Raw genomic sequence first — 26,378 nt, forward strand, 5'->3', positions numbered from 1 at the left:
TTTTTTTTAAAGAAATGAATACATTTATTAAACAAGGACGCAATAAAATCAATACAAAATGACAGTAAATACATTTATAATGTTACAAGATTTATATTACAAATAAATGCTGTTTATTTGAACTGGCTATTAATCAAAGAATCCGGAAAACCTGAAAGCACAGCTGTTTTCAACATTAAAAATAATAAGTAAGGTTTCTTTAGCACCAAATCAGCATATTTATTTTTTAATCATGTAGAGAAATGGCTGCTGAAAATTCAGGAATTAATTACATTTTTAAATTATATTAAAATAGAAAACAATTATAATAATATTTCAAAATATTACTGTTTTTACTGTTTTCATTCAATTAAATGCAGCCTTGGTGAAGTTTTTCAAAAACATTTATTTATATTTATATATATATACAGTGAGAAAAATAAGTATTTGAACATCCTGCTATTTTGCAAGTTCTCCCACTTTGAAATCATGGAGGAATTCAGAAATCACAATGTATGTTTTTTAACTATTTATTTGTATGATACAGCTGCAAATAAGTATTTGAACACCTGTCTATCAGCTAGAATTCTGACCCTCAAAGACCTGTTAGTCTGCCTTTAAAATGTCCACCTCCACTCCATTTATTATCCTAAATTAGATGCACCTGTTTGAGGTCGTTAGCTGCATAAAGACACCTGTCCACCCCATACAATCAGTAAGAATCCAACTACTAACATGGCCAAGACCAAAGAGCTGTCCAAAGACAATAGAGACAAAATTGTACACCTCCACAAGGCTGGAAAGGGCTACGGGGAAACTGCCAAGCAGCTTGGTGAAAAAAGGTCCACTGTTGGAGCAATCATTAGAAAATGAATGAAGCTAAACATGACTGTCAATCTCCCTCGGACTGGGGCTCCATGCAAGATCTCACCTCGTGGGGTCTCAATGATCCTAAGAAAGGTGAGAAATCACCCAGAACTACACGGGAGGAGCTGGTCAATGACCTGAAAAGAGCTGGGACCACCGTTTTCAAGGTTACTGTTGGTAATACACTAAGACGTCATGGTTTGAAATCATGTATGGCACGGAAGGTCCCCCTGCTTAAACCAGCACATGTCCAGGTCCGTCTTAAGTTTGCCAATGACCATTTGGATGATCCAGCGGAGTCATGGGAGAAAGTCATGTGGTCAGATGAGACCAAAATATAACTTTTTGGTCATAATTCCACTAAACGTGTTTGGAGGAAGAAGAATGATGAGTACCATCCCAAGAACACCCTCCCTACTGTGAAGCATGGGGGCGGTAGCATCATACTTTGGGGGTGTTTTTCTGCACATGGGACAGGGCGACTGCACTGTATTAAGGAGAGGATGACCGGGGCCATGTATTGCGAGATTTTGGGGAACAACCTCCTTCCCTCAGTTAGAGCATTGAAGATGGGTCTAGGCTGGGTCTTCCAACATGACAATGACCCGAAGCACACAGCCAGGATAACCAAGGAGTGTCTCTGTAAGAAGCATATCAAGGTTCTGGCGTGGCCTAGCCAGTCTCCAGACCTAAACCCAATACAGAATCTTTGGAGGGAGCTCAAACTCCATGTTTCTTAGCGACAGGCCAGAAACCTGACTGATCTAGAGAAGATCTCTGTGGAGGAGTGGGCCAAAATCCCTCCTGCAGTGTGTGCAAACCTGGTGAAAAACTACAGGAAACTTTGACCTCTGTAATTGCAAACAAAGGCTACTGTACCAAATATTAACATTGATTTTCTCAGGTGTTCAAATACTTATTTGCAGCTGTATCATACAAATAAATAGTTAAAAATCATACATTGTGATTTTTGGATTTTTTTTTTTAGATTATGTCTCTCACAGTGGACATGCACCTACGATGACAATTTCAGACCCCTCCATCATTTCTAAGAGGGAGAACTTGCAAAATAGCAGGGTGTTCAAATACTTATTTTCCTCACTGTATATATTCCAAACACTTGGTAGTGTATGCTTAAAATACATCCAGTACAAATATGCATATTTTCATTTCAGTGTTAACTGTATACATGGACATACCGTATGCATTACTTTATATGTGTTTTAAATGTATTGCTTGCCATATATCTGGGAGTTACTAAATAAATCGCAAGAAATTCTACAGATTTTGGATCAGTTTTCTCTTGCAATATGGGTTAGATCTTGTTACTCTTTTTCTTTTCTTTTTTTTAACAAACAGGCAGTGGATCACCAGAATGGGGTGAGCCCTTGGTCACGGACACGGACACACACACACACACACACACACACACACACACACACACGCACACACAATGTAATTAATCAGCCTGGTGGTTTTTGAGCGGGACTGAGCGGAATTGATCATGTCTTGTCTAATCACCACCAGATTAGAGAAGATTACATATGCGTGCTTGTCACTTGTCTAAGAAACCCACTGAGTGTGTGTGTGTGACAGAGAGAAATGTCTGTCAGTATGAGTGCGTCACTGTGTCGTCAGTCGGAGAGGCGTTTGTTTACGCACATGTCTGCGTCATTATGGATGGCAAACAATGTCAAGCTACACACACAGCGAAGCTCCAAGCGTATGACCCTATCAAAGCAATGCTAACACCAGCCATGCACAGCAAAGCATTCACTCCAAGTACCTAAATTATGCATCTGCCAGAGAAAGACACTCTGATTCAACAAGATTTAGATTTAAGCAAAGGGAAATACAAATGGGCAAAAATAGTAGACTAATAACAATACACCATGACTGTGCAAGCAAAACCACAAGTGTTACATGGATTTTTGTGCTTGAGATGGCATAAAACTATATCACTACAAAACATCAAGCAGCAGCAGTCGCGTTTGATGTTTCAAAGACAATTTGATTGAATACAACCCTAAATATCCTGGAATTAAGAGAACACGTGTGACAAAGACGAACATGAGAGGTGAATAAAGTCATGCAAGGTTGGCGGAACTTGGGTAGACACACCAACAGCGCCAGATTTACCAGCCATTGGTTTTCCTTGCATATCTTGTCTTTTATTCTTGCTTGAATGAAAATAGTTCACAAGGACTCACCTAACCTATTCTACATATTATAAAAACAGTTACAAACCGTACATAGATTAAAGTATAAAAGTGATGCATTAGCTTATTAGCATTTAAGGCCTCATTGACAACCTAGACAAACAATGTGAATTGTGAAAGCGTGTAGGCAGCAATATTAGGCAGAATCCTAAGGCAGCATTATATATATATATATATATATATATATATATATATATATATATATATATATATATATATATATATATATATATATATATCCTAGATTATGCTTGTTATTGTATTGTTAGCTTAGCATTAAAATCGAATGTGAATTTTGTCTGTCCTGTGCTTTACGTGTTGAATGGTATTTTGTGTTGCTGCATGATAACTTATGACTGATTGACTGTTAGGATGTTGCCTTAAAACTAGCTGCCTATATGGGTAATACACAGCAAGGTAGTTCTTTAGGTTTTGGAACAGAGCTATTGAAAAGGTAAGCAAATCTGGCTCGTTGGTAAAAGGGGGAGGGTCTACTGGAGTGATGCCGTGCAGGGGGTGAGGTTGTTGTCATGGGTACCAGTGCTGGGGCGGGGCCTGTGTCTTTGGGGCTGCTGGCTAGGTTGGTTTTGTTGTTAACCTGTAAGTGGGATGAGGAGCAGATCACACATTACAAAATATCACACTGATGGGGTCTATTGCATCACACTAGGGATACAAAATTACACAAGACGGGGGGGTGGGGGTGTAGACCGATATATTGACAAGCACAGATACACATGGAAAGGGTTCTGACGATGAATGATATGATGAATACAGCACCTCACAAACAATGGTGGACACAAACCTGAACATGTACTGTGCCACGAATAATAAGAGAACTACATTAAAGGTCCTGAGGTTTTTTAAATGTATTTATTAATTATGTGTGACCCGTGCCGGCAAAAGGAGTCGGAATGCGCACAGGCTAATTTCAAGCTACAGGTAAAACAAGTGAAAAATTATGATTTTGGTTGGTTTTGAGGTTTTCACAAAAATGAGTTCATTAAGCTCTCGTCTAGTGATCCCAATGCTGCAAATAGCAATTAAACATCTAAAAGTAGCTTTATTTGTTTGAAAAATTATCTTACTCCTGCTGACTGATAGATCTGTGCGCACCAAGACGCAGTATTTCGAAATATCTGAATATTCACACATACATTGTCTGTTATGTCTAATGTGAACGTTTGGTTAACTGTTTGGGAAAACATCTGATGTGTAACATTATTTTGTCATTTAACATTGTCTTAATATCTAGGCTGTCTATTTCATAAATGTTAATCAGACAATTGCAGTATCATGGAAAAAAAGTTTAATATATATTTTACCTATAGATATGTGTGTCAAATTTGGTGTTATTACCAGGGATTTTAAGGTATGGTTGCTAGGTGATTTTGTTTTGGAACCTTCAGAAAACTAACTCGATTTTTCTCAAAATTGACTTTGCTGACTCTATCGACTTCAAACAGGTGCAGCTCAGTCATGTTTTGTCCGATTTAAACAAATCATACATCATTTTGAAGGTTTTTTTTTTTTAAAGAGACTGAAAATAATACTTCATTTTTCATTATGTCTGTCCGTAGACGTGCCGTTTGTTTTCATTAACAATAATCAATTCATTCAAAATTTGCTCATTGCGACTCATTTTGCTAGCACGGGTCACATATTCTCTCTCTCTCTTTTTTTAATATCTATTTTTACCATATATCACTCAAAATTGCACCCATTTACTTTTCTAATGCGTGTTCCTGGTATTACTGTGAATAAATCATCAGTGCACTTTCCAAGATCCAATCATTTCTGATGCTTAAAAACAAGTCCCACCACTATATTTTTTCTTGTGCAATTTCCTGTTTCAACCGAGCATGTAGTATGTCACATTATGGAAGTAAAATGGGTTGTGAACTGCAATTCACATTATTAACATATCCATCCTTAACTAATTTAAAAATCTAGTTCTTTGAGAATTTATTTCATTTTCTCTGATCTGATAAAGACATAAAAGACATATGAGTGACAGGATCGTGCAAGAAACCAACATCACATTTTGTTACTCATGTCAGAATCAGATGTAAGAAACCCTAGTTCTATTGTTTTAGATTGTATGATCTAGATCCGAAAATAAAATGAGACAAGAAATGATACCGAAAAAAAAAGTAGATGGGGCGAATTCACTAAACACTATCACAAAAACCTGCATCTTTTGGGTTACCTGGCATAGTGCTACACCATGCATATTTAAATTAAAGTGCCCCTATTATGCTATTTTTGTTTTAGACGTCACCTACAATAGGTTTACATGAATCCAAGGTCAAAAGACACTTTAATTTTCTCATACATTGCACATCACCTCGGTTGACGGGGTGACAGTTGATGGCACCCATTGACTTCCACAGTAGAAAAAAAATACTATGGAAGTCAATGGGTGCCGTCAACTGTTTGGTTACCAACATTCTTTAAAATATATTATTTTGTGTTCAACAGAACAAACAAACTCATACAGGTTTGGAACAACATGAGGGTGAGTAAATGATGACAACATTTTCACTTTTAGCTGAACTGTCCCTTTCAGGAAAAATACATTTAAATATAATATACTATATTGAAACACTGAAATACTGAAACACAAATAAAAGTGAGAATGATGGATAATTCCATTTAATTTCCAGCAAATTCAGGGAATTAACTAAACTAGACATTTCATGAATGACTGAAAGGTCCAAATAGATTTTTATTGACAAAATGTAATACATTTCTTATAACACCTGAAAATTGGAATTGAAATGGAATTTATCCAAATACCACGGCATATATTATATGCTGTATTTTTAATATATTAACTATACAGTCGGTGAATTGGAAACTGATCCAATTAAAGACCTCAGAATTTCTGGAAAAACAACCAAACTAACAAATGCAACCTGAAGGATGCACAATGTTCTGCTGCAAGATTATTCTTAGCCATTGCCAAGTACTTGTGTTCTTTATACATCTTAGTTTTGCCAAAAGATGAATAGGAAACAGATTTAACCCACCTTCACACCATCTGTCTTCTTGTTCAACAAGCTCTTGGCTGCTGTTGGGTGAAAAATAAAAAAAGAACCATGAATAATTATGTATTACATTACAAATCCATGAAAGCACATGCAGCAGGCATTCTGAGATTATTGTTCCTGTTATTGTGTCACAAGACCTCGGGCAGGAGAAACAACTCACAGTCATACAAATCATTCATTTTTAGGATAGGAACTCTTGATACACAAATGCAAGGCTAAGGGATCAAAAAGATTAAACCCATGTCACAATCAAAACCAGAGTAAGCTATTCTATTCTTAGAGGATGTGTGTTTGTATGCTGTACAATTTTCTCACTGCCTATGACTGTAAACTGGACAATTTCAAGAAAAAGTTACACTTTTTACCTTAAAATAACAAATTATCCCTTTAAAACATGCATAATAACTTTTGCTTCATAATGTCTTGATGATTGAACTTTGTATGTGCTATGTGCATAATAATATAATGAATTTAATTTATCACAATATAGCATTGCAAACATAGTTTACAGTCTTCAAACTTCTTGAACCAAATGTAAAAAGCAGTGCACACATTTGTCCTTTAAGAAAGAGTTGCTTTAGAATACAGTTCATCACAAATTAAGTGCAGGCGACCATACATCTATTACATTAAATTCAAGCTTTTCTATCATTCTATTATAACATGTTCCCAGCTACATTTTGCTAAAAGCCATCGTGTATGAGAAAATGCTTAAAGGGTTAGTTCTCCCAAAAATGAAAATTCTGTCATTAATTACTCACCCTCATGTCGTTCGACACCCGTAAGACCTCTGTTCATCTTCAGAACACAAATGAAGATATTTTAGTTGAAATCTGATGGCTCTGAAAGGCCTCCATTGGCACAATGCACGGTTCACTCTCAAGACCCATAAAATGTACTAAAGACGTCGTTACAAAGTCCATCTCCCTACAGTGGTTCTACAATAACTTTATGGAGTGACGAGAATAGTTTTTGTGCGCAAAAAAACCCTAAATAACTACTTATATAGTGATGACGATTTCAAAACACGGCATCATGAAGCTTCGAAGCGTTATGAATCAGTGAGTCAAATCATGATTCGGATCGCGTGTCAAACCGCCAAACTGCTGAATCGACTCACTGATTCATAACGCTTCGAAGCTTCATGATGCCGTGTTTTGAAATCGTCATCACTATATAAGTCGTTATTTAGGGGGTTTTTGCGCACAAAAACTATTCTCGTCACTCCATAAAGTTATTGTAGAACCACTGTAGTGAGATGGACTTTGTAACGACGTCTTTAGTACATTTTAAGGGACTTGAGAGTGTACCGTGCATTGTGCCAATGGAGGCCTTTCAGAGCCATCAGATTTCAACTAAAATATCTTAATTTGTGTTCCGAAGATGAACAGAGGTCTTACGGGTGTCGAACGACATGAGGGTAAGTAATTAATGACAGAATTTTCATTTTTGGGTGAACTAACCCTTTAACCTTTTGAATTACACCTTATTTATAAATGTAACATTCCAGGATGTACATGAGCATATCCAGATGGAAATGTAACCAGAAAATGTGCAAGCATTCAAGATCCTTGTTCTACGAGCAAGACAGGAAACATTTACTCTCCCAGTAACTCAAAATCATCATCAGAATTACATTCATAAAGTACCGTTTGTTATTATATTACTGAACATGCGTATTTGCAGTTTCAAATTGCATTTTTGTTTTAAAAATTACAAATAGACTAAATGTTAATTGACTTTATGAATGTAATAGGTTTGATTACATGCAAACAAGGGTAATTAGTAGCTCAGAGTAACAGGGAAGTGTGTCAAACAAGCAAACCAGCTGACTGGTTAGAGTAAAAACACATCCCCTTCTATGTCCAATCAGACTCTTACCTCACAGGACACACAGGGCCCCCCCCAAAAAAGAGATAAAGCAATGATGAACAGGAAAGAAATGTTAAATAAAATGTCTGAACAGGGGTGCTGTACCACCTTACTTTAAAACAACCTTTGTTAAAAAATAATAAAAACCAAATTAACGACAAATTAACTTATAACGATATATATATATTAAAAAAAAATCAATTTCCAAGTTCACAATATAAGATAAAAAAGAAGGGAGTCTAGGTCTCACTTTAATTTGATAGGCCACTTTAGACATTTTAACTTTGCAACTACATGTCAACTACCAGTCATTGGAGTATTAGTAGACTGTCTGCTTAATATCTGCTAACACTTGGTCTGAATAAGTACTTTGCAAGTAGGGTACAATGGGGCTAAAGGCACACAAATTGTTTTTCACTACTCCCATATTGTATGATTGCATAAATATATACATTTGTATTGAACATTGATGGAGCAGAATATTTTGAGTGAAAATAATATGAAAATCATAAAAGTGTTTTATTTTGTTTAAAAATCATATACATGTATGAGGTGGCGAGGTAGGCTTTTTATCCTGTGTTTGGGAATGGGGCAAAAGGCACACAGTATTGATCCAAATACTTTAGCTAAAGTATTGTTTTTAATAATAAGTCTAAGTTAAAGGTGCACTATGTAACTTTTCTGTCCACCAGAGGTCGCCTGTTCAAAACAAAGGCGTAGTTTGATGACACCAAGTTTGAGCGTAGAATCTTGGGACATGTGGTCTTCCCCTCACAGCCGGTGGAAAAGAATCGAGATAGGACTCGGGCAGAAATCATGTTCATGAATGCGATTACTGAGAAACGTTACTGTAGTAGGAAGCAGAGCAGGATCGAGTGGTGTGTGAGCTGAGCAAGGCCCCTGGAGCGACATCCAAAATAAAAGTTTGTGTTTACATAATATATGTGTGTGTACTCTGTTAATTATTATTTATATATAAATACACACACATTCATGTATATATTTAAGAAATATTTGCATGTATATACTGTATATACATTTATATAATCTATAATATATATAAATATAAATGTTTTATATATAAAAATAATATTTTTTTCTTAAATATATACATGCTTGTGTGTGTATTTATATATAAATAATAATTAACAGAGTACACACACATATATTATGTAAACACAAACTTTTATTTTGGATGTGATTAATCACGATTAATCTTTTGACAGCCCTAATATATATATATATATATATATATATATATATATATATATATATATATATATATATATATATATATATATATATATATATATATATATATATATATATATATATATATATATATATATATATATATATATATATATATATATATATATATATATATATATATATATATATATATATATATATGGTTACATTATAACAGTGATTATTTCTAAGGAGGACACCCAACCTAAGTGTGAATCTTACCATGTCATGTCGACAAATGGAAAAGGAAATATGGAAATATTTATTATCATGTTAATTATTGTGTCTTTGGCCCGAACAGCAGGGTATTTTTTTTTTACCCCAAATACCATACTTTTACATATTCTTCCATTATTGAAAAACTGTTGCTTTAATTACCTTGAACAAAACTGAAAATTATTAAGAAGATCTTTGTTTCAAAATATATTTAATAATTTTGGCGATTCTCATTTGCTACTTTTATCTACAACATTTTAAAAAACAAATTAGCACAGAATCAGCTTTGCCCGCGATCGCGTCAAGGAGCAGCCAAATTTCCACGTTGATCTTGAAAAGCGGATCTTTAGGAAAGTGCTGCGGCAAGTTTTTGTGCTATCTAGTGGTTTAGAGGTCAATAAAATCAAATGCCTTTTACCCCGGTGTGCCTTTAGCTCCAATGTACCCTAGATGTCAAATTATTCTAACCCTAACCTAACAGTCTACTAATACTCTAATGCGAGTTGGCATGTAGTTACTTATAGTTAGTATCTAAAGTGGACTATCGAAATAAAGTGTAACCGAAGTGTAATACAGCTGTAGGATAAACACACTCAAACACAAACACATTCACACTTACAGGTCAGCAGAGCCAGACATACCTGAGAAGTTTCTTGTGACCAGGAGAGTGGTCAAAATAGCACCCTAGTTGCAAAAAAAAAAAGTTTGGAAATGAAAGAAAAGGAAAAAAACAACAAGCAAGAGAGAAATGAAAGAAAGAATAGTACAGAAGCAACAGCAAGAGCAATGTATACCCTCATTTTTATAATGTATTAGGAGGATGCCTAATTTGCTAGAATATCTTGTCCGTTTTGGGCATTGCATATCATTTTATTGCAAAACTTTCCATTCCCCATAACATTATCACTTTGGTCCAGTTATTCCCAGCTGGTAGATAAACCAATAACTACCATTATCCAGAAATAACTCACTTACTTTCCATAAAAAGTGTCAAATGTAATATAAATAGTATAATTAGATAGGGAGTAAAGCAATAATGTAACGCATTACATTTAAAAGCAACATTATAAATCTAGATCTTGCATGTAGTGAGTTGGTAAATGCATGTTGAAATTCATGTGAAGAAAACTCTCAAGGTGCGAAGAAAGCTAAAGATTGGTCAAAAGACATGTAGAAGTTGTTTGAAGAAAGTCTAAAAAATAAACCAGACCAAAACTAACCTTGAGTTTCCTCCTGGCATTGAATTTCTTCAAGCACTCCACGGTTTCCTGTCTGTGCATCATAGAGGCTACAGTGGAGCGTTGCTACAGAAAGAGAAAGAAAGACAGAATGACTGCAAGCCCTTATTGAGGATTAGGAAATTATTTTGTTGCATAATACAGAAGAATGCATGTTAGTGTGTGTGTGTGTGTTGGAACACATACGCAGATCCAGGGGTGTTTGAGGGCTTCAGAAGCGGTGATGCGTTTAGAAGGATTGATAGTCAACATCTTATTAATCAGATCTTTAGCTTCAGGGGTCACCGTGTCCCACTCAGGAGAAGGAAACTACATACAGAGATAAGACAACACAATAATGTGTCATTTAATAATTTTGTATGAAGTTGTAAGCCTTGGAAGCCAGCGGTTATTAGCATCAGATACATTTGTAGCTCTAATAATGTGTTCTTACACACAGAGAAAAAGGGTGTCAAAATTGTACCTTTATGGGTACAACAGCTTGTTTCTTTACCACAAAGAGGTTTATCTTAAGGTACGTATTTGTACTCTAAGGTACTAATATGCACCTTTTAGGAGTAAAACATGTACAAAGATGTCTTTTTAAGGGCATTCAGCCCAGCTTTGGGAACACTTTGCAGACAAATCATTAGAAATTCAGACTCACGTCATAAGCACCAGCCTTAATCTGCTGATAGAGCCGATGCTGGTCTTCATCCCAAAATGGAGGATATCCAACCAGCAGAATGTAGAGAATCACACCTATGAAACACATATATATAGTCTATAACTACATTCAGAGAGGCAAATTCTTCAAACAAATACTCAAATCTCAACTACACTTCACATAAACTGGGCTCTGTATTCAAGCAATCTTATTCAAACAGCACACAGAGTAGGGTAGAGTTATGTTTTCGGACATGTAACACAGTAATGTCATGTTTAATTTTGGATGACTGTCCCAAGATATTCTTTTAAGAGAGACTATGGTGCATGAATATGGTTATCAGTCAGTATTTGGATTCTATATCTCAAAGTACCATGGTATTACCATCTGTCCATCTTTTCGTAAGTGGGAAGAACATCCTGATGGTGAATTTGAATAATTGTGCAATCATTTTTACATCAAGGCTAAATTGAAACATTCATTCAACTGCTTGGATTGGACTAACTAGTTTTAAGCCTAAAAACAGAAAGACAATTTGCCAGGGACACTCCATTTGGCTGATTAGATTCAAGGCTGCTTAAAAACTCAGGCTGCAATAATTTAATAATCAGTTAATGAGCTTCAACAGCGACATCCATCACACCAACTCACTTATGAGGCTGATATTTTTGTGGCTCATTCATTCCTTACCGCAGGCCCACATGTCCACAGGTTTGCCATAAGGATCTTTCCTCAAGACCTCAGGGGACAGGTACCCTGGAGTACCAGCAAAACCTGAAAAAAGAGCGGTTTAGGGGAATAAAGGAACAGTTTCTACAGTATTCAATTATTGTTTAGAATATTAAAAAGTGTTATTTGCCAAGTTGGCAAGTAAAAGCTTAGTCATGCAGAATTGTTTACAGTATAATTACTAATAAAGCAGTGTTCCCTATAGACTTCAGGTTTTGCAGTCTAATTACGTACTAAACAAGAATTATGTTTATAGCATATTTGTTTTAATTAAATATTCTCTTTACAACAATACACTACTGTTCAAAAGTTTGGGGTAAAGATTCTTTAATGTTTTTTTGAAAGAAGTCTCTTATGCTCACCAAGGCTGCATTTATTTGATCAAACATACAGTAAAAACAGTCAATTGTAGTACAATTTAAAATAATCGTTTTCTATTTTATTATATTTTTGAGATGGCAAAGCTGTCACATGATCCTTCATAAATCATTCTAATATGTTGATATTCTGCGCAAGAAACATTTCTTACTATTATCTATGTTGAACACTGTTATGCTGCTTAGTAGTTTTGTGTAAACAATATTTTTTTCCAGGATTATTTTAGTTCAAAAGAACAGCATTTATTTGAAATATAATGTTTTCTTACATTCTAAAAGACACTTTTGATCAATTTAAGTTGTCCATAGTGTATAAACAACGTTTATCAGATGTTAATTCAGTAACCACTCTGATGCACTGACGGAGTAATCTGATTCAAACTAATAACTTTGAATCAATGTTACGGATTCATTAAAAAATCCGCCTCTTAAAGGGATAGGTCATTACTTACTCACCCTCAAGTTGTTCCAAACCTGTATGAGTTTCTTTCTTCTGTTGAACACAAAAGAAGATTTTTTTAAAGAATGTTGGTAGCCAGACAGTTGAATGGAAGTCAATGGGTGCCGTCAACTCTCTGGTTACCAACATTCTTTAAAAAATCGTCTTGTGTGTTCAACAGAAGAAAGAAACTCATACAGGTTTGGAATAACATGAGGGTGAGTAAATGATGACAAAATATTCCTTTTTGGGTGAATTGTCCCTTTAAAAGGTGATTAATTCGTAAACTGGACTACACTGGTCATCCTACATAATTGTTTTTGCATGCATCTATTATTTTGTATCAATTCGTTTAGTATTACAACAACAAATTCAAACACGCAACTCAAGTAAAATGTAATTTCTTTAATAGCAGCACAGCGCCACCACTGGAAAGGGGTGCAGGAAACACTGCTTTACAGATATACTGTGGATAGAATTGCTAATGCTATTTCATGCATTCTGGCTTATTTACACTGTTAAAGAGTTGGGTTCTCATGCTAAACATGGCCAAAATATAAAAAAACCGAGTTGGACGAATGACGGCGTATTTCGGTGTGAAGTGCACTCCTTCAGGATTCAAATAAGTATCGGAAAGTTTTTTTCGAGTATGGCCCTGTATGACATCATAAAGGGCAGAATTTCTTGTATGGGCACTTCTCCCGGATGAGCGCGTGCGCACATCAACCAGAGTGAGAGCAAGAGCACGACCATCAACAAGCGTTAAGGAAACAGTGGATTAGAGGTCTTCATGGAGCCCCCAAGACTTGTGGACCCAGGACCCGACCCGGGACCCGTACGGGCTCGGGTCTATATTTTAAATGATCAGTCGGGTCCGGGTCGGGTCCCAATCTATTACTTCGAGTCCCGGGTCTGTTTAACATTTGTGTGTAATACCCGAGTCGATCCGGACTCGGAGAACACCTGCCCGTGATCGGAGTCAGTCAGCACTGCTTGTGTGTTTTTTGTAACTTGCAACTTGTAAAATTAGGATAAGAAAAGTGTGAGCCGAGAAATAAGGTTTAAAAAAAAGAAAGAAGAAAAACACGAGCAATCTCTCTCTCTTGCTCGCTCGCCTCACGCTCTCTCTCTCTCTCTCTCTCTCTCTCTCTCTCTCTCTCTCTCTCTCTCTCTCTCTCTCTCTCTCTCTCTCTCTCTCTGCAAGCGCACGGTAATAATAATGGATACCTTCATGAGTGATATGCAAAAAAAGTTAAAAAACAACGAATATAAAGAAGTTAAACCCACGGGCACCTCTTCTGTCTGGGCATCCTTCATGCATATTGTGGACAAACATGAGAAAAAAGTAAGTGCTGTCAAGTGTATTAGCCTACGTGTAACGCACTGTTGAAGTTTGATTTGAAATTATATTTAAATAATATATTTCAAATCAGCAACAACATCTCAGGTGAAGTCACAAATGTTTTCTAGGATGCTCAAATTGAGTAAAAAAGCTCATATTTCAGGTTGCTCCAGCCAACGCGCATGTGCAGTCTCAAGCGCGTGTCCTGTTTCTATGGCAAACCGAGCTTCCGCTGTGATTGACTTTAATAATAATATGAATGGTGAACCGTCTTGTTTAATCTTAAAGTTTTGGTGGTCAGACTCGGCTCACAGAGATGATAGCAAATAAATAATGCGGACGTCAGCGGCCACCGAACGAGCAATCGTTATTATAGTTCAAAAAGGTAAACAGTCAAAGTTATTATGCGAGTTAACGGCAAAATGCAAATCTGCAAAGACGCATTTGTCATCCGTCACCGTGACATAAAGTGGACTTTTAAAGCTGAAATGATGAGTGAATTAAGCATGCTTGGAATAACAAGAGGGGAATAACATGGATTTAACTTTTTGGCAAGGATGCATCACAATCAAGTAAAGTAACGTTACAAGGAAGGGAGACGATGGCTATAGGTAAGACAAAAAGTGATATGTTTCGCAACTTGTTTATTGACTTGTTAATATCAGTTTATTGTGGAATATGTGACAATCGGGTCCAGTCGGGTCTGTGCCTTCGCGCCGGGTTCGGTTCCAGCTTTTGAAATAATAGACGGGTACGGGTCGGTTCCGTTAAGCACATTACGGGTCTCTTCGGGTTCGGGTATGAATTTTTGGACCCGTGAAGACCTCTACAGTGGATGCAGTTTAATTTCCCGGAAAAGCAACGGAGCTCTGCGAGTGTGATTGTTTGTTCCCAGTCATGAGTCGAAACCGCAGGCGGTGAGTGAAACTGCATCAAATGTCTGTGTCTGTTTGCTGGCAATCGGCACATAAGTGCATATAATGTAAACAACATGAACGTATCGTGAATCGAACGTTATCCAGGGATAATGCCATGATGTATTGTGTGTGTGTGTGTGTGTGTGTGTGTGTGTGTGTGTGTGTGTGTGTGTGTGTGTGTGTGTGTGTGTGTGTGTGTGTGTGTGTGTGTGTGTGTGTGTGTGTGTGTGTGTGTGTGTGTGTGTGTGTGTGTGTGTGTGTGTGTGTGTGTGTGTGTGTGTGTGTGTGTGTGTGTGTGCTCGTGACTCCGCCCACTGCACGCCTGCACGAGCTCGGCTGTTTTCAGAAAGAATCTGTACAGCGTATCTGTCTTTTATAAATATGTTAAAACTAAAGACTCTTCGGAGATATGAAGGATGCAATACTACTCTATAGGTACTCTAACTAACATGAGACCGGCAGAAACTGTGTGGGTTATGTACCCTTTAATATATTATTTTATGGTACTTACCAAACCATGCCTGCTGATCACCCTGGACCTCTATGGCCAAACCAAAGTCAGCAAGCTTAACTGCCGCCCCCTTCATCTTACTGGCCAACAGCAAATTCTCAGGCTTTGAGAAAAACATGCAGACACACACGCATATCACTAAATGGTCTTAATTCTCCCTTAGGTAATGGCTTTTCTAAAAGCAGCTATTTATTGAAGAAAAAAAAAAATGTTTTAACAGCAGCCATGCTATGATGACTCATTCCTCCTCAGCAGGTTGAAAGACATTTTGGAGGAAGAACAAAAAAGCTAAATTTGTCAAGAGTCTGAATTGTGTCCACGCAAATGTGGATTGATTATCACTAGCTAAAAGGCTTTGTGAAGATTTCAGTAGATGAAAGGATAAAATATTAGATTCTCAGACACAGCAAGGCTATTTTCTGTTAGACAATTTGAGATCCGGCTACGTCAGACTGTGCTAAATTTAGCACTGGACTCTGTTACATTGAGCGCCACTGTCTGGAGAAGTGTGTGTGTGTGTGTGTCCTGACCTTCAGATCCCGGTGGACAATCCCATTAACATGGCAGTGATGAACGCTCTCCAAAATCTGCTGAATGCAGTGACTGAGAGAGAGAGAGACGGTGAAAGAGAACGGTAAGACAGAGGGGAAGTGTGACAATGGCAGGCAAAAGGAAAAAATCAAGTAACAAAATCAGCAAAAAGAGGGAACTTAGAGGAAAATAGAGATAATGGGAACTTTATCAGCCTTTTATTAAGTACCAATGCAGTTGTGGAGGATTGCACATAGAATTATACATTCCTAAGAACGCATGCAGTCATTAATCATCTATAAATAACATGCTGCACACTTTCTTGTCCAGCTCCGAAGACACACATGCACATTTTCCTTTACACATGCAAAATTACACTCGAGGAGGCGAGGCTGTAAAGGGAAGCAGTGTATAATTTATCATCAGTATAAATAACTTGCACACAGAGAAACAGGCTCACAAAAGAGTCATGTGACCTAAAAGAACTGTCTGTAAGCATATTTTATGTAGAACAAACTTGACGTTAATTGATGTACTAATGTGCTACTATTGCAATGTGTCTGTCCGCATGTTCTTACCTGGCATCAGCCTCGCTGTAGTACTCTCTGGCTACAATGTCTTCAAACAGCTCACCTCCAGTAACCCTGAGGTCAAAGGTAAATTACTGCATATCGAAAGCTGTTTTTGTTTCAGAGAATCTGTTTTTAGAGATCTTTTTCTGAGGTTTTAAAACAATGCTACATGCTCTTTTTAAATGGATTGTTGCTTAAGAGTTCTATTCTATGCACAGTCTTAAAGCCAGATTCACCAATCAAAGAAGTCACTGTTACCATAGAAACAGGGAATTGCCATAATTTCCACAGTGGGGAGTTTTTGCAAGAGTTAGACTGTAAAGTGGAGTAACAATAGACATTATAAGGGGAAGGGTAGACAAACCATTATGGCAATACTCAATATTGCGGCTGTCAATCAAAAGAGCAAACCGATTAAAGCAAAGGCAATTTTATTTTAAACAAAAGTACTTATTACAGAAATAATATACTTAACCTCTTAAATTCTGGGACCATTTTTGGGATTTCCGCCTGGATTTGGCCTACCCAAATTGAAAAGCTTCCCATACCCACGTACAGTGGTCTAAATACACAATTTTGGTGTCATTTTAAAGGAACCCATTTGAAGTTTCATAAACCACTGCTAAAAGTGATAAATATGTAAGTATATGTTGTCTAAGCTGTAATAATTTTTTTCTGTAGTAATTTTGGTCCAGACCAAAACCAAAAAAAAACATTTAGTCCTGGTCCGCTTAGTGTTCACACTAACATTTTAACACCAAACCTAAAGATACCGAACCTAAAGGCATAGGGATATGTTGACAACCTGACTGGTCGCTTTATTACATATATTTCCCAAACATCCAAAACTATGCTGTATGCTGGGATAAATGCACTCGTTGTATGTGCGTAGCCTACATATGATGGTAATTGTGTATAACAATGTGTATTGTGAAAAGCGCTATACAAATTTGAATTGAATTAATTTGACCAGCTGAGAACTCGTGAAGAGCTTATAAAATGTGTAAAGGAGTCAAAAGAGTGGCAGGAATCCCTCCGCCACACACACAAACGAAGATCTGCTGCAAGGAGACACGGTTCGGAAGCCTGTACCGAACAGTGATGGGCAACATCGCGACTATGACGAGAAAAAACAGGTATGCTTGAGCATTCGGTCCTTTCTAGGGTTGCATCTTGTGTCATCATGTCCCATTTTTGGTTCGTTTACATGTCTTTGGTCCGTGTTGGGTTCATATTTCAGTCAAACCACACCAGAGTTCATTTGGAAGTGGACCAAGACCCATCTTTTCAGTGGTCTCGGTCCACACCAGGGTTTGGAACTTTGGATGGCAGCGTTCACACTTATTTAAATGAACCGCACTAACAGAACAAATCGCACCAGGCTTCGTTTTAATCGAAACCAAACATGCCAAATGTGAACACAGCGTTATATATACAGTAATTGTATGCAATTCTTAGGCTACGTTCACACTGCGAGCCTTAGTGCTAAATTCCAATTTATTGAGATCAGATTTTTTTTGTATAGCTGTTCACATTGTTGTTTTAAATGTGGCCAATATCAGATTCCAGTGTGAACAGATCATTGACTGACCTGCATGCGCAAAATAACTAATAAAAAGACGTCACGCAGCATGCCATCATATGGACGTAAACACGGAGATCATTAAAGTAAGCGATTACGTGTTTATTTATAACGTGATCTGCTGCGGAATCCAGCAAATGTATGCACAGGCAATGTAAAAAAAAAAAAAAAACGAGGATGCAAAAAAAGAGAGCAGAGATTTTAAACCATGATACAAGCCCTCATGTGTTGCTCGTATATACATTCACATTTACATTTAGTCATTTAGCAGACGCTTTTATCCAAAGCGACTAACAAATGAGAGCAATAGACGTAACTAGAACAGTCAAGGGCAACAGTATGAAAGCGGCGGCGCTGTAACAAGTCTCAGTCAATCTAGCACAGAACTCATACAACACGTATATAGAGCTGTCACTGTAATACTTATGAGTTCTGACACATCCCTGTCCTTTACTTACTACCTTTCTAAACAGTCTTGATAACTTCAGGTATGTGAAGTCTTTGAAGTGACTCCCATGAACGCAGAATTGTGACGAATGTTGCTCAAGAGTGACGTAAAAGTCACACGAATTCCAATATGACTGTTCATATGACAGATGCAAAACATCTGACCTGTATCGGATTTAGGACCACATATGGAAGTGGACCAAATCGGAATTGAAAAGATCAGATTCCATGTGGTTTGTGCCGTTCACACTGTCATGACAAAAACACATATGACCACATTTGCCTGCAGTCTGAACTTAGCCAAATACATTATTTGATGCAATTTTGTAATTACTTATATTTTCTTTAAAATATGGTTAAAGTGTACTGTCAAATGTACTGACAAGAATTCATGGTAAAGTAAAATATAATTTTATTTAACTTATAAATTTTGATTGATGATGTATTTAAATATATTGTAATGGGGGAGTTGAAATTAAACTTTAAATTAACTTAATATTGCATTACTACTTTACATGTGATTTAGTATGTATCAAGTTCAACACATCAATATATATATGTATACTTCTTTAAAGCATGGCAAAAGTTTATTAAAACAATGCTTTAAAATGTACTTTTACATAAAACTTTATTACAAAGTGCACTTTTTAAAAGGGTACTTAAGTGCACTGACAAGGCCAAGTTTTTTTTAAATACACTTTTAAGATTTGAAGTACACTATAAGTTTACAATCTATGCAATTAAGCATACTTATTTTTACAAGGAATTGCCTATAGTCTCTACCACATACATTTACATTAGCTGGACATGATTTGAGAGAGAGAATAAAAATGTATCATTGAATACCATTTTTATTAGGCTCTATTAAAGAAAACGACACTAAAAATCAACATTGTATGTTTATTCATACAAAAGCTGACAGTATTCAAAAATAGCAGTGCAAGCATTTGTCAGACTGTGTGAATCTGGGTCACAAACAGTTGAATATCACTGAATATGACAGCTTGTGTCTCTCTACATGTTTTATCGCCGCTTGCCTGTCCTTGTTTTCTCCTCTCTGTTTGTCTGCCTCTCTCATATCAGTCACTAGCAGAACTACATCATAAGTCATTTTTTAGCTCTTTGCGAGTGAACACAAAGTTTCTCAGCGGAACGCAAACGTTTTTGCGGGCGAACGCAAAATTTCTCAGGGGAACGCAAAACATTTGCGAGATAATTTTTCCTCTATCTCATATTTTTTTCCTCCACCATGTCCCTTTAGGGGCTCCACAGAAGTCAGCACAATCCACTGGTCTGCTCTATCTCTAAGGCTACGCTCACGCAGTCAGTGTTTAGGACTGACAACCACCCATGTTTCCATTAAGTTATGGAAACATTATTTCTGAATGTTCTCTAAAAGTTCAAAACATCAAGTTTCTTAAATGTTAAAAAAAAATCTTGTTTATACCAACATTAAGGGAAGATTCATTTTATCATTCTGCAAACATTATGGGAACGTTACTTTGAATGTTCTCTGAACATTCTGAAATATGCAGTAACGTTTAAAAAAAACGGTAAGTGAACTCAAAAGTTTTGGGGGGAAAAGTTCCATGAACAAATGTATAACAATGTTTTTGTGCTAAAGTTTTGAGAACATTATTAAGGACCAGATAACTTTGAACAAACATTCTATTAATGCTACTGTGTGAACGCTTGTTCATAACTTTGAGAGAACCGTGGCAGAATGTTAGCCAAAGTTCAGAGAACATTCCCACAAACAGTTATGAATAGTCCTGTTCACACAATACTATATATCATTTTGTAGTAAGAATGGGGTTGTCATGTTTGCTTTTCAAACTGTTTGTGAACGTAACTATTTAACACTTTTAAACAGGACTGACATCTGTGTTCAGCTGCTGTGTGAACGTAGTCAAAAATATATTTTATTCTATAAATCAGTTCTATAAATGCTGAAAGTAGGCTCACTGGTTTGCCGAAGGCTGCCCTCTGGGCACTGTCCTGCTATCACATAAATATCAGTAGCACTTTGTAAATGGGGCAGTCTTATACTAACCACACAGACTCTGAGAAAGCATAGATAGAAAAGAAATCCTATTAAGAAATGTGGAGAAAAAGAGGAGATTAAGTTGATATATATATATATACTTACAGATCAAAGACTAGGTAATGGAAGCCCTCCTCCGATATGCTGTCATGGAGTCGAACTACAAAGAGAATTTTTCTCCGTCATTTCCTCATCTTTAGTTACCATTAGGTAATACAGATCTCTGGTAGAATGACTCTGGAAAAACTCCATTACCAATATTCGGGTGTTTCAAGAGACGACAAATCCTGGCCTCTCTCTCCAGCTTCTGGTGATCTGAAACAGATTCCAAAAAAAAAAAAAAAAATTAGCTGATATATTGGAGATGTTTTAACTGACAAGGTACAGGAGGCAAGTCTGTTCATAAAACAGTGCTTTTTCATGTCTAATGTTGCCGAGAGCACTGCAGATCTTTGAATAACCACCAGAGGACAGTGTGTTGATGCCTGTGAATGTGTATGCGGGGCAGATGGCACCCTGACCTGCAGAAAACTATAAATAACCACATGCGCTCTTCTCTCTTCTGTACTAATCCGATATAAAAAAAACATACTAAACTTAACTCGCAAGCAGAAAAAACACAATTCTCTAAAGAATCATGTGACACGATTCATGATTCAAAATACTTTTAAAGGGATAGCTCAACCAAAAATGAAAATGCTGTCATTAATTACTCACCCCCATGCAGCTCCAAACCCGTAAGACTTTCGTTCATCTTCGGAACACAAATGGAAATCTTTTTGATAAAATCTGAGAGCTTTCTGTCCCTCTGTTGACAGCTACGCAACGACTACTTTGACCCTTCAAAAGTTCATAAAGTGATTTCAAAACGAATCTATATGAATTTAATGTTTTAGTCCAAATTTTCTGAAGATACAAGATCGCTTTAAATGATGAACAGATTAAACGCACGAGAACAAACCTCATTGGTTCTTGCGGAAGCTCAAACGTGCTGCGTAACACACGAGAATCAACCTCATTGGTTCTCGCATGTCAAGCAAACATGTTTGAGCTTCTGTTTACCACAACTGATGTGTGAATTGATGAATGTGTGAATAAAAGCCTAAATTCAATCTGTCCATATAAAGCGATCGAGTCTCTTCAGAAAATTTTGGACAAAACCTCTCAATTCATTTGGATTAGTTTTACTATCTCTTTATGAACTTTTGAAGCATCAAAGTGGTAGTTGTGTAACTGTCACTGGAGAGACAGAAAGCCCTCAGATTTCATCAGAAAGATCTTTATTTGTGTTCCGAAGATGAACAAAAGTCTTACGGGTTTGGAACCACATGACGGTGAGTAATTGATGACAATTTTCATTTTTGGGTGAAATAACCCTTTAAGCATCTGTCATCAGTCTCAATCAATTAACAAGCCATTAACACACAAAGGAAAAGACAAATTAAGAAAGCACATTTTGCTTGAGAAATGCTCCTTACTGCAAAGTGTGCAGTATATATAGCCTACTAATTATACAAATTATAAACGCTTCAACATTGTCACGACCTCATTATGTTGCATGTTAAATTCAGCGAGTGGTGACAAGTTATCTCAGAAAGGTTGCATTTTTTATTCATTTTTGTGTAATAATGTAAATGTCAAAGTTTGTCAGTCTGATCAAATAATGAGTTGAGAAAAATTGTTCCACACTAAAATGGGAGGTTAAAATACTGCACATTTTGGCAAATGCGTCATTCTGGTATTTTATGTGCTTTGTGCACAGTATAAATACTGCAGAAATAGCATGAAATGCATGCTAGTACTGTACGTATCCATAGCCACAGCTGATTCATAGTGAAATGAAGACTGGTGAATTATATGAAAATGTGATTCATTTGAATTTGAAATGAGATCATAATGAATAGCTCACGTCTGCAAAGCCTTTGGCCACATTCAATTCCTTCTCTCTATTTCGTTCAAATGGAGGGAATAAATTAAGTTGTGAAGGGGGCGAGGGGGATAAAATTGCATGCACATTAGCTCAAATTACTCAACTTTCCTTTTTTACAGATGAGAATCAGAAAAAAATATGAGTATATTTCAGTTTTTCGGGTGTCAGTTTATTCTCAATTTCACAAGGTTGTATTCTTAATTCGCATCTGTGGATCTTTCCTTCAGCCCCACACAACTCTCTCTTTCTATCACTAATCAACTTCCCCCACCCCCCAGCTCCACAGGTAGTCCACCTACCAACCGGCCAGACATCTGTTGTCTGCAACTCCTCCACCAATCAGAACGCAAAGGCCTCTCTTCCTCTCTGCAGTGGAACCAGCCCTGCATGCAAATATCAGAACCCTCTGGATCCATAGAACCCAAGCAATTACCGCAGAACTCTTAAAGTTGTGCACCAAACTTTAACACATCTCCTGTCACCTCAGACAAATGAGATAAGTCAATAAATTGTTCTTAACAATCTTTAATTATAGCACCATCATGACACAGTTGGTTACATAATTTTGGTGCTGAAACAGTTTTGTTTAAAAATGTGATGTGAGAATTATGCGCATAAGCACTCCCAAGACGTGCTCAGATCTTCACTGAAACAGATGGCTTATTCATACATCTGAACAATATCACTGCTATTAATCTGGACCAAGAACAACCACTATCATAAATAAGACTTTCATTATTGGCAGAGTGAACAGATTTCTCATGGTTGAATACAGGATGGAATGAACATAGCAGTTTACGTTCACTTAAGCCATAAGCGACTATTTACGTGAGATATTCCACACGATGGGCATTTTTTCTAAAAGGTGTCTGTATTTGACTAGTCTCAGCCTCAAACGTCCGCCCACAGACTGCTGGCGGAAAGTCTGATGCATATGCAAACTTAACTGGAAACACTTTTCGACGATGTCATCTGAATCTGGTGAATTCTACCGGATTTCCAGGAGACGTGTGTGTCACGTTCTTTAACGGTCCACCTGGAAACAAAGATGCCATGATGCAAACCCCATCGTGGAAGAAGAATGCTGTTGTCTTTACAACTGTCTCTACATCCCAGAGCGGGGTAAGCGCATGTGCGCAGAAGTCGCCAACTTTCTGTAGAGTCAATAGTTACAGATCTCCAAAACTTCGTGTGGCCTTCAGATTAGCTCAAGTGCGTAGAGAGCTTCATGAATGGGTTTCCATGGCCGAGCAGTTGCATCTAAGCCTTACATCACCAAGTGCAATGCAAAGTGTCGGATGCAGTGGGGTAAGGCACGCCGCCACTGGACTCTAGAGCAATGGAGACGTGTTCTCTGGAGTGACCAATCATGCTTCTCTGGTCTGGCAATCCGATGGACTAGTCTGGTTTAGCGGTTGCCAGGAGAACGGTACTTGCCTGACTGCATTGTGCCAAGTGTAAAGTTTGGTGGAGGGAGGATTATGGTGTGGGGGGTTGTTTTCTTTTTAGGGGTTGGGCTTGGCCTCCTAGTATGACTTTTAATGCTTCAGCATACCAGACATTTTGGAAAATGTCATGCTCCCAACTTTGTGGGACAGTTTGGGGATGTCGGTCAGAGGACTCTGGGCGGTCCTTGGCCAATGAAAGCTGCTATAGCACACCCTGCACACTCCGGAGCAGAAGGTGGCCATAACCATTTGAGCATTCAGGCGCAGAGAACTGAATTTGGGATAATGCACTGTCTGAGGTATGTTTACACGATACCGTTTTGAAAACGAAAAAAACTTTCATTTACACGACAACGCGGTTTTGGTGGCCTGAAAACGCAAGCTTTGAAAACGATGCCTTTACCGTCTCCATGTAAACAACAAAAATGTGATACTGTGAAAACGGTGACATCATGCGCATTCGCAGGGTGTTTCTTGACAAAGTGACATCGCCAACTACTGGCCTGGAATACCTTTTTTGTTATTTTGGCAGATCCGTGTGAACGGGGAGTGTTTTGACAGCGTTGTTGTCAGTTTTTAGTACATTGTTGTCATGTTAACACGACCCTAAGAGAGCGTTTATGATACCACATTGAGGTTTTTACAAAACTTACTGCGCATTATAGCTTGATAAAGTCTTTTTGAAGATCCTCGTTAATGTACACACGCTTCTTTGACATCTTCGCGTCTGACTTGATCTCCTCCGCGCGCTCTATCCGCACTAATTTTGTTCTCCAAAATATACTATGACGAGATTGGCTAGAAGACTAATATAGTATATATTATAAGGTATGGATAGTATACTCGCTTTTATGATCAATGAATTTGGGAAAGAAGAAATACAGGAAAAACACAATTTTTTTCATAATAAGTCAGGACACTAAATATAGAGCTGAAATATGGCACTGTCTAGGGAAAAACGGGACGTCTGGTCAGTGGTCACCCTTATTATTGGAAAACAGCAATGTAACAATTAATGTAGCAGACCCGAATTATGGATCATTTAGCCACTGGCACACACTGTTCATAAGGACAAACACTTAGGCTATCAATCGTAACATCAGTTTGGAGCAAAACAAATCCATGGCCTGGATGTGTGTGACATGACAGCAGATTTGTGGATCCTGGCATTTGTACATGGCCTGTTTAAAAAGTACAGGACTATTTAGAGGTATGAATAACGCTTGTCAGTAGTAGAGCAGTTTGTGCACTATATATACAGTACAGTACAGTACAGTACTGTATGTGTAAAATGCAGTCCGGTCAGTAGCAGGGAAAGGCCTACATTTGACAAGTCCAGCCTCCTCCCCTCTTTTCTCTATTTGCTATCTGAAGCCTTCCGCACTGCAGCAGTGTGTGTATGTGTGAAAGAGAGAGAGAGAGAGAGAGAGAGAGAGAGAGAGAGAGAGAGAGTATTCCTTCATATTTTGTGCTGCTTTTCCAGGAGATTAATGAGAGATTTGAGATCATCAGAGAGAGAGAGAGAGAGAGAGAGAGAGAGAGAGAGAGAGAGAGAGAGAGAGAGAGAGAGAGAGAGAGAGAGAGAGAGAGAGAGAGAGAGAGAGAGAGAGAGAGAGAGGAGCAATAAACCTCTGAAATGAATGACCAAACCTAGTTCTTTGACTTGGCTATAGCAATCATGCTTGATAAATAAATAAATAACAAGGTTAAAAATCGTATGATCAGTATCCAGCTGCCTGTATTCAGACCAGAACCATGCATTGACTTCTTTATCATCCAGAAACAGCTCGATTTACATGCAGCACCAGTAAAACAGAACATATGCAAGTATTGTCGAGACAAAATTCAAAGATATTTGTAAATTGTATTGGGGGAACGCATAAACTGACCATTCAAATGCTATTGCAAATCACTGCTTAGCACCTGGGAGGTCAACTAGATCATGATTATTCACATACGTATTCCAGCATCACTTGCCAATTTTTTTCACACGGAGATGCCCAATACTCATTATCCATTACATGAGTGAGATTGGTAATAGTGATCACTGGGTAGCTGAAACGTGTTTTATCAATGGTCAATGCCAATACTGATAAATATATACAAATATTTCATATAGGTTACGATGTTCACAAACAGCGACCGCATACTTTTCAGCAATTTTGATA

The 26,378-nt window shown here is 37.4% G+C and overlaps 1 protein-coding gene across 17 annotated transcripts in view; it reads right to left on the reverse strand.

Moving 5' to 3' along the window:
• Positions 1-26,378, reverse strand: part of camk2d2 (calcium/calmodulin-dependent protein kinase (CaM kinase) II delta 2) — a gene marked incomplete at its 3' end in the record, with an annotated part of 51,526 nt that overhangs the window by 11,319 nt on the left and 13,829 nt on the right. For 5 of the 17 annotated variants that reach the window (XM_079812644.1, XM_079812647.1, XM_079812634.1 and 2 more), the window contains exons 3-14: positions 21,088-21,147; positions 20,938-20,992; positions 16,766-16,831; positions 16,187-16,259; positions 15,657-15,759; positions 12,032-12,115; positions 11,342-11,436; positions 10,882-11,004; positions 10,678-10,761; positions 10,099-10,141; positions 6,098-6,138; positions 3,604-3,663 (exon numbers count right to left, since the gene is read on the reverse strand). In XM_079812644.1, coding sequence (XP_079668770.1) covers positions 3,604-3,663; positions 6,098-6,138; positions 10,099-10,141; positions 10,678-10,761; positions 10,882-11,004; positions 11,342-11,436; positions 12,032-12,115; positions 15,657-15,759; positions 16,187-16,259; positions 16,766-16,831; positions 20,938-20,992; positions 21,088-21,147 — 887 coding nt within the window. The remainder of the gene's footprint in view (positions 1-3,603; positions 3,664-6,097; positions 6,139-10,098; positions 10,142-10,677; positions 10,762-10,881; positions 11,005-11,341; positions 11,437-12,031; positions 12,116-15,656; positions 15,760-16,186; positions 16,260-16,765; positions 16,832-20,937; positions 20,993-21,087; positions 21,148-26,378) is intronic. The other 12 variants (XM_079812648.1, XM_079812643.1, XM_079812645.1 and 9 more) reach the window with 3 other exon arrangements.

This window comes from Gobio gobio, assembly GCF_949357685.1.
Source record: "Gobio gobio genome assembly, chromosome: 3".
Lineage (NCBI taxonomy): Eukaryota > Metazoa > Chordata > Actinopteri > Cypriniformes > Gobionidae > Gobio > Gobio gobio.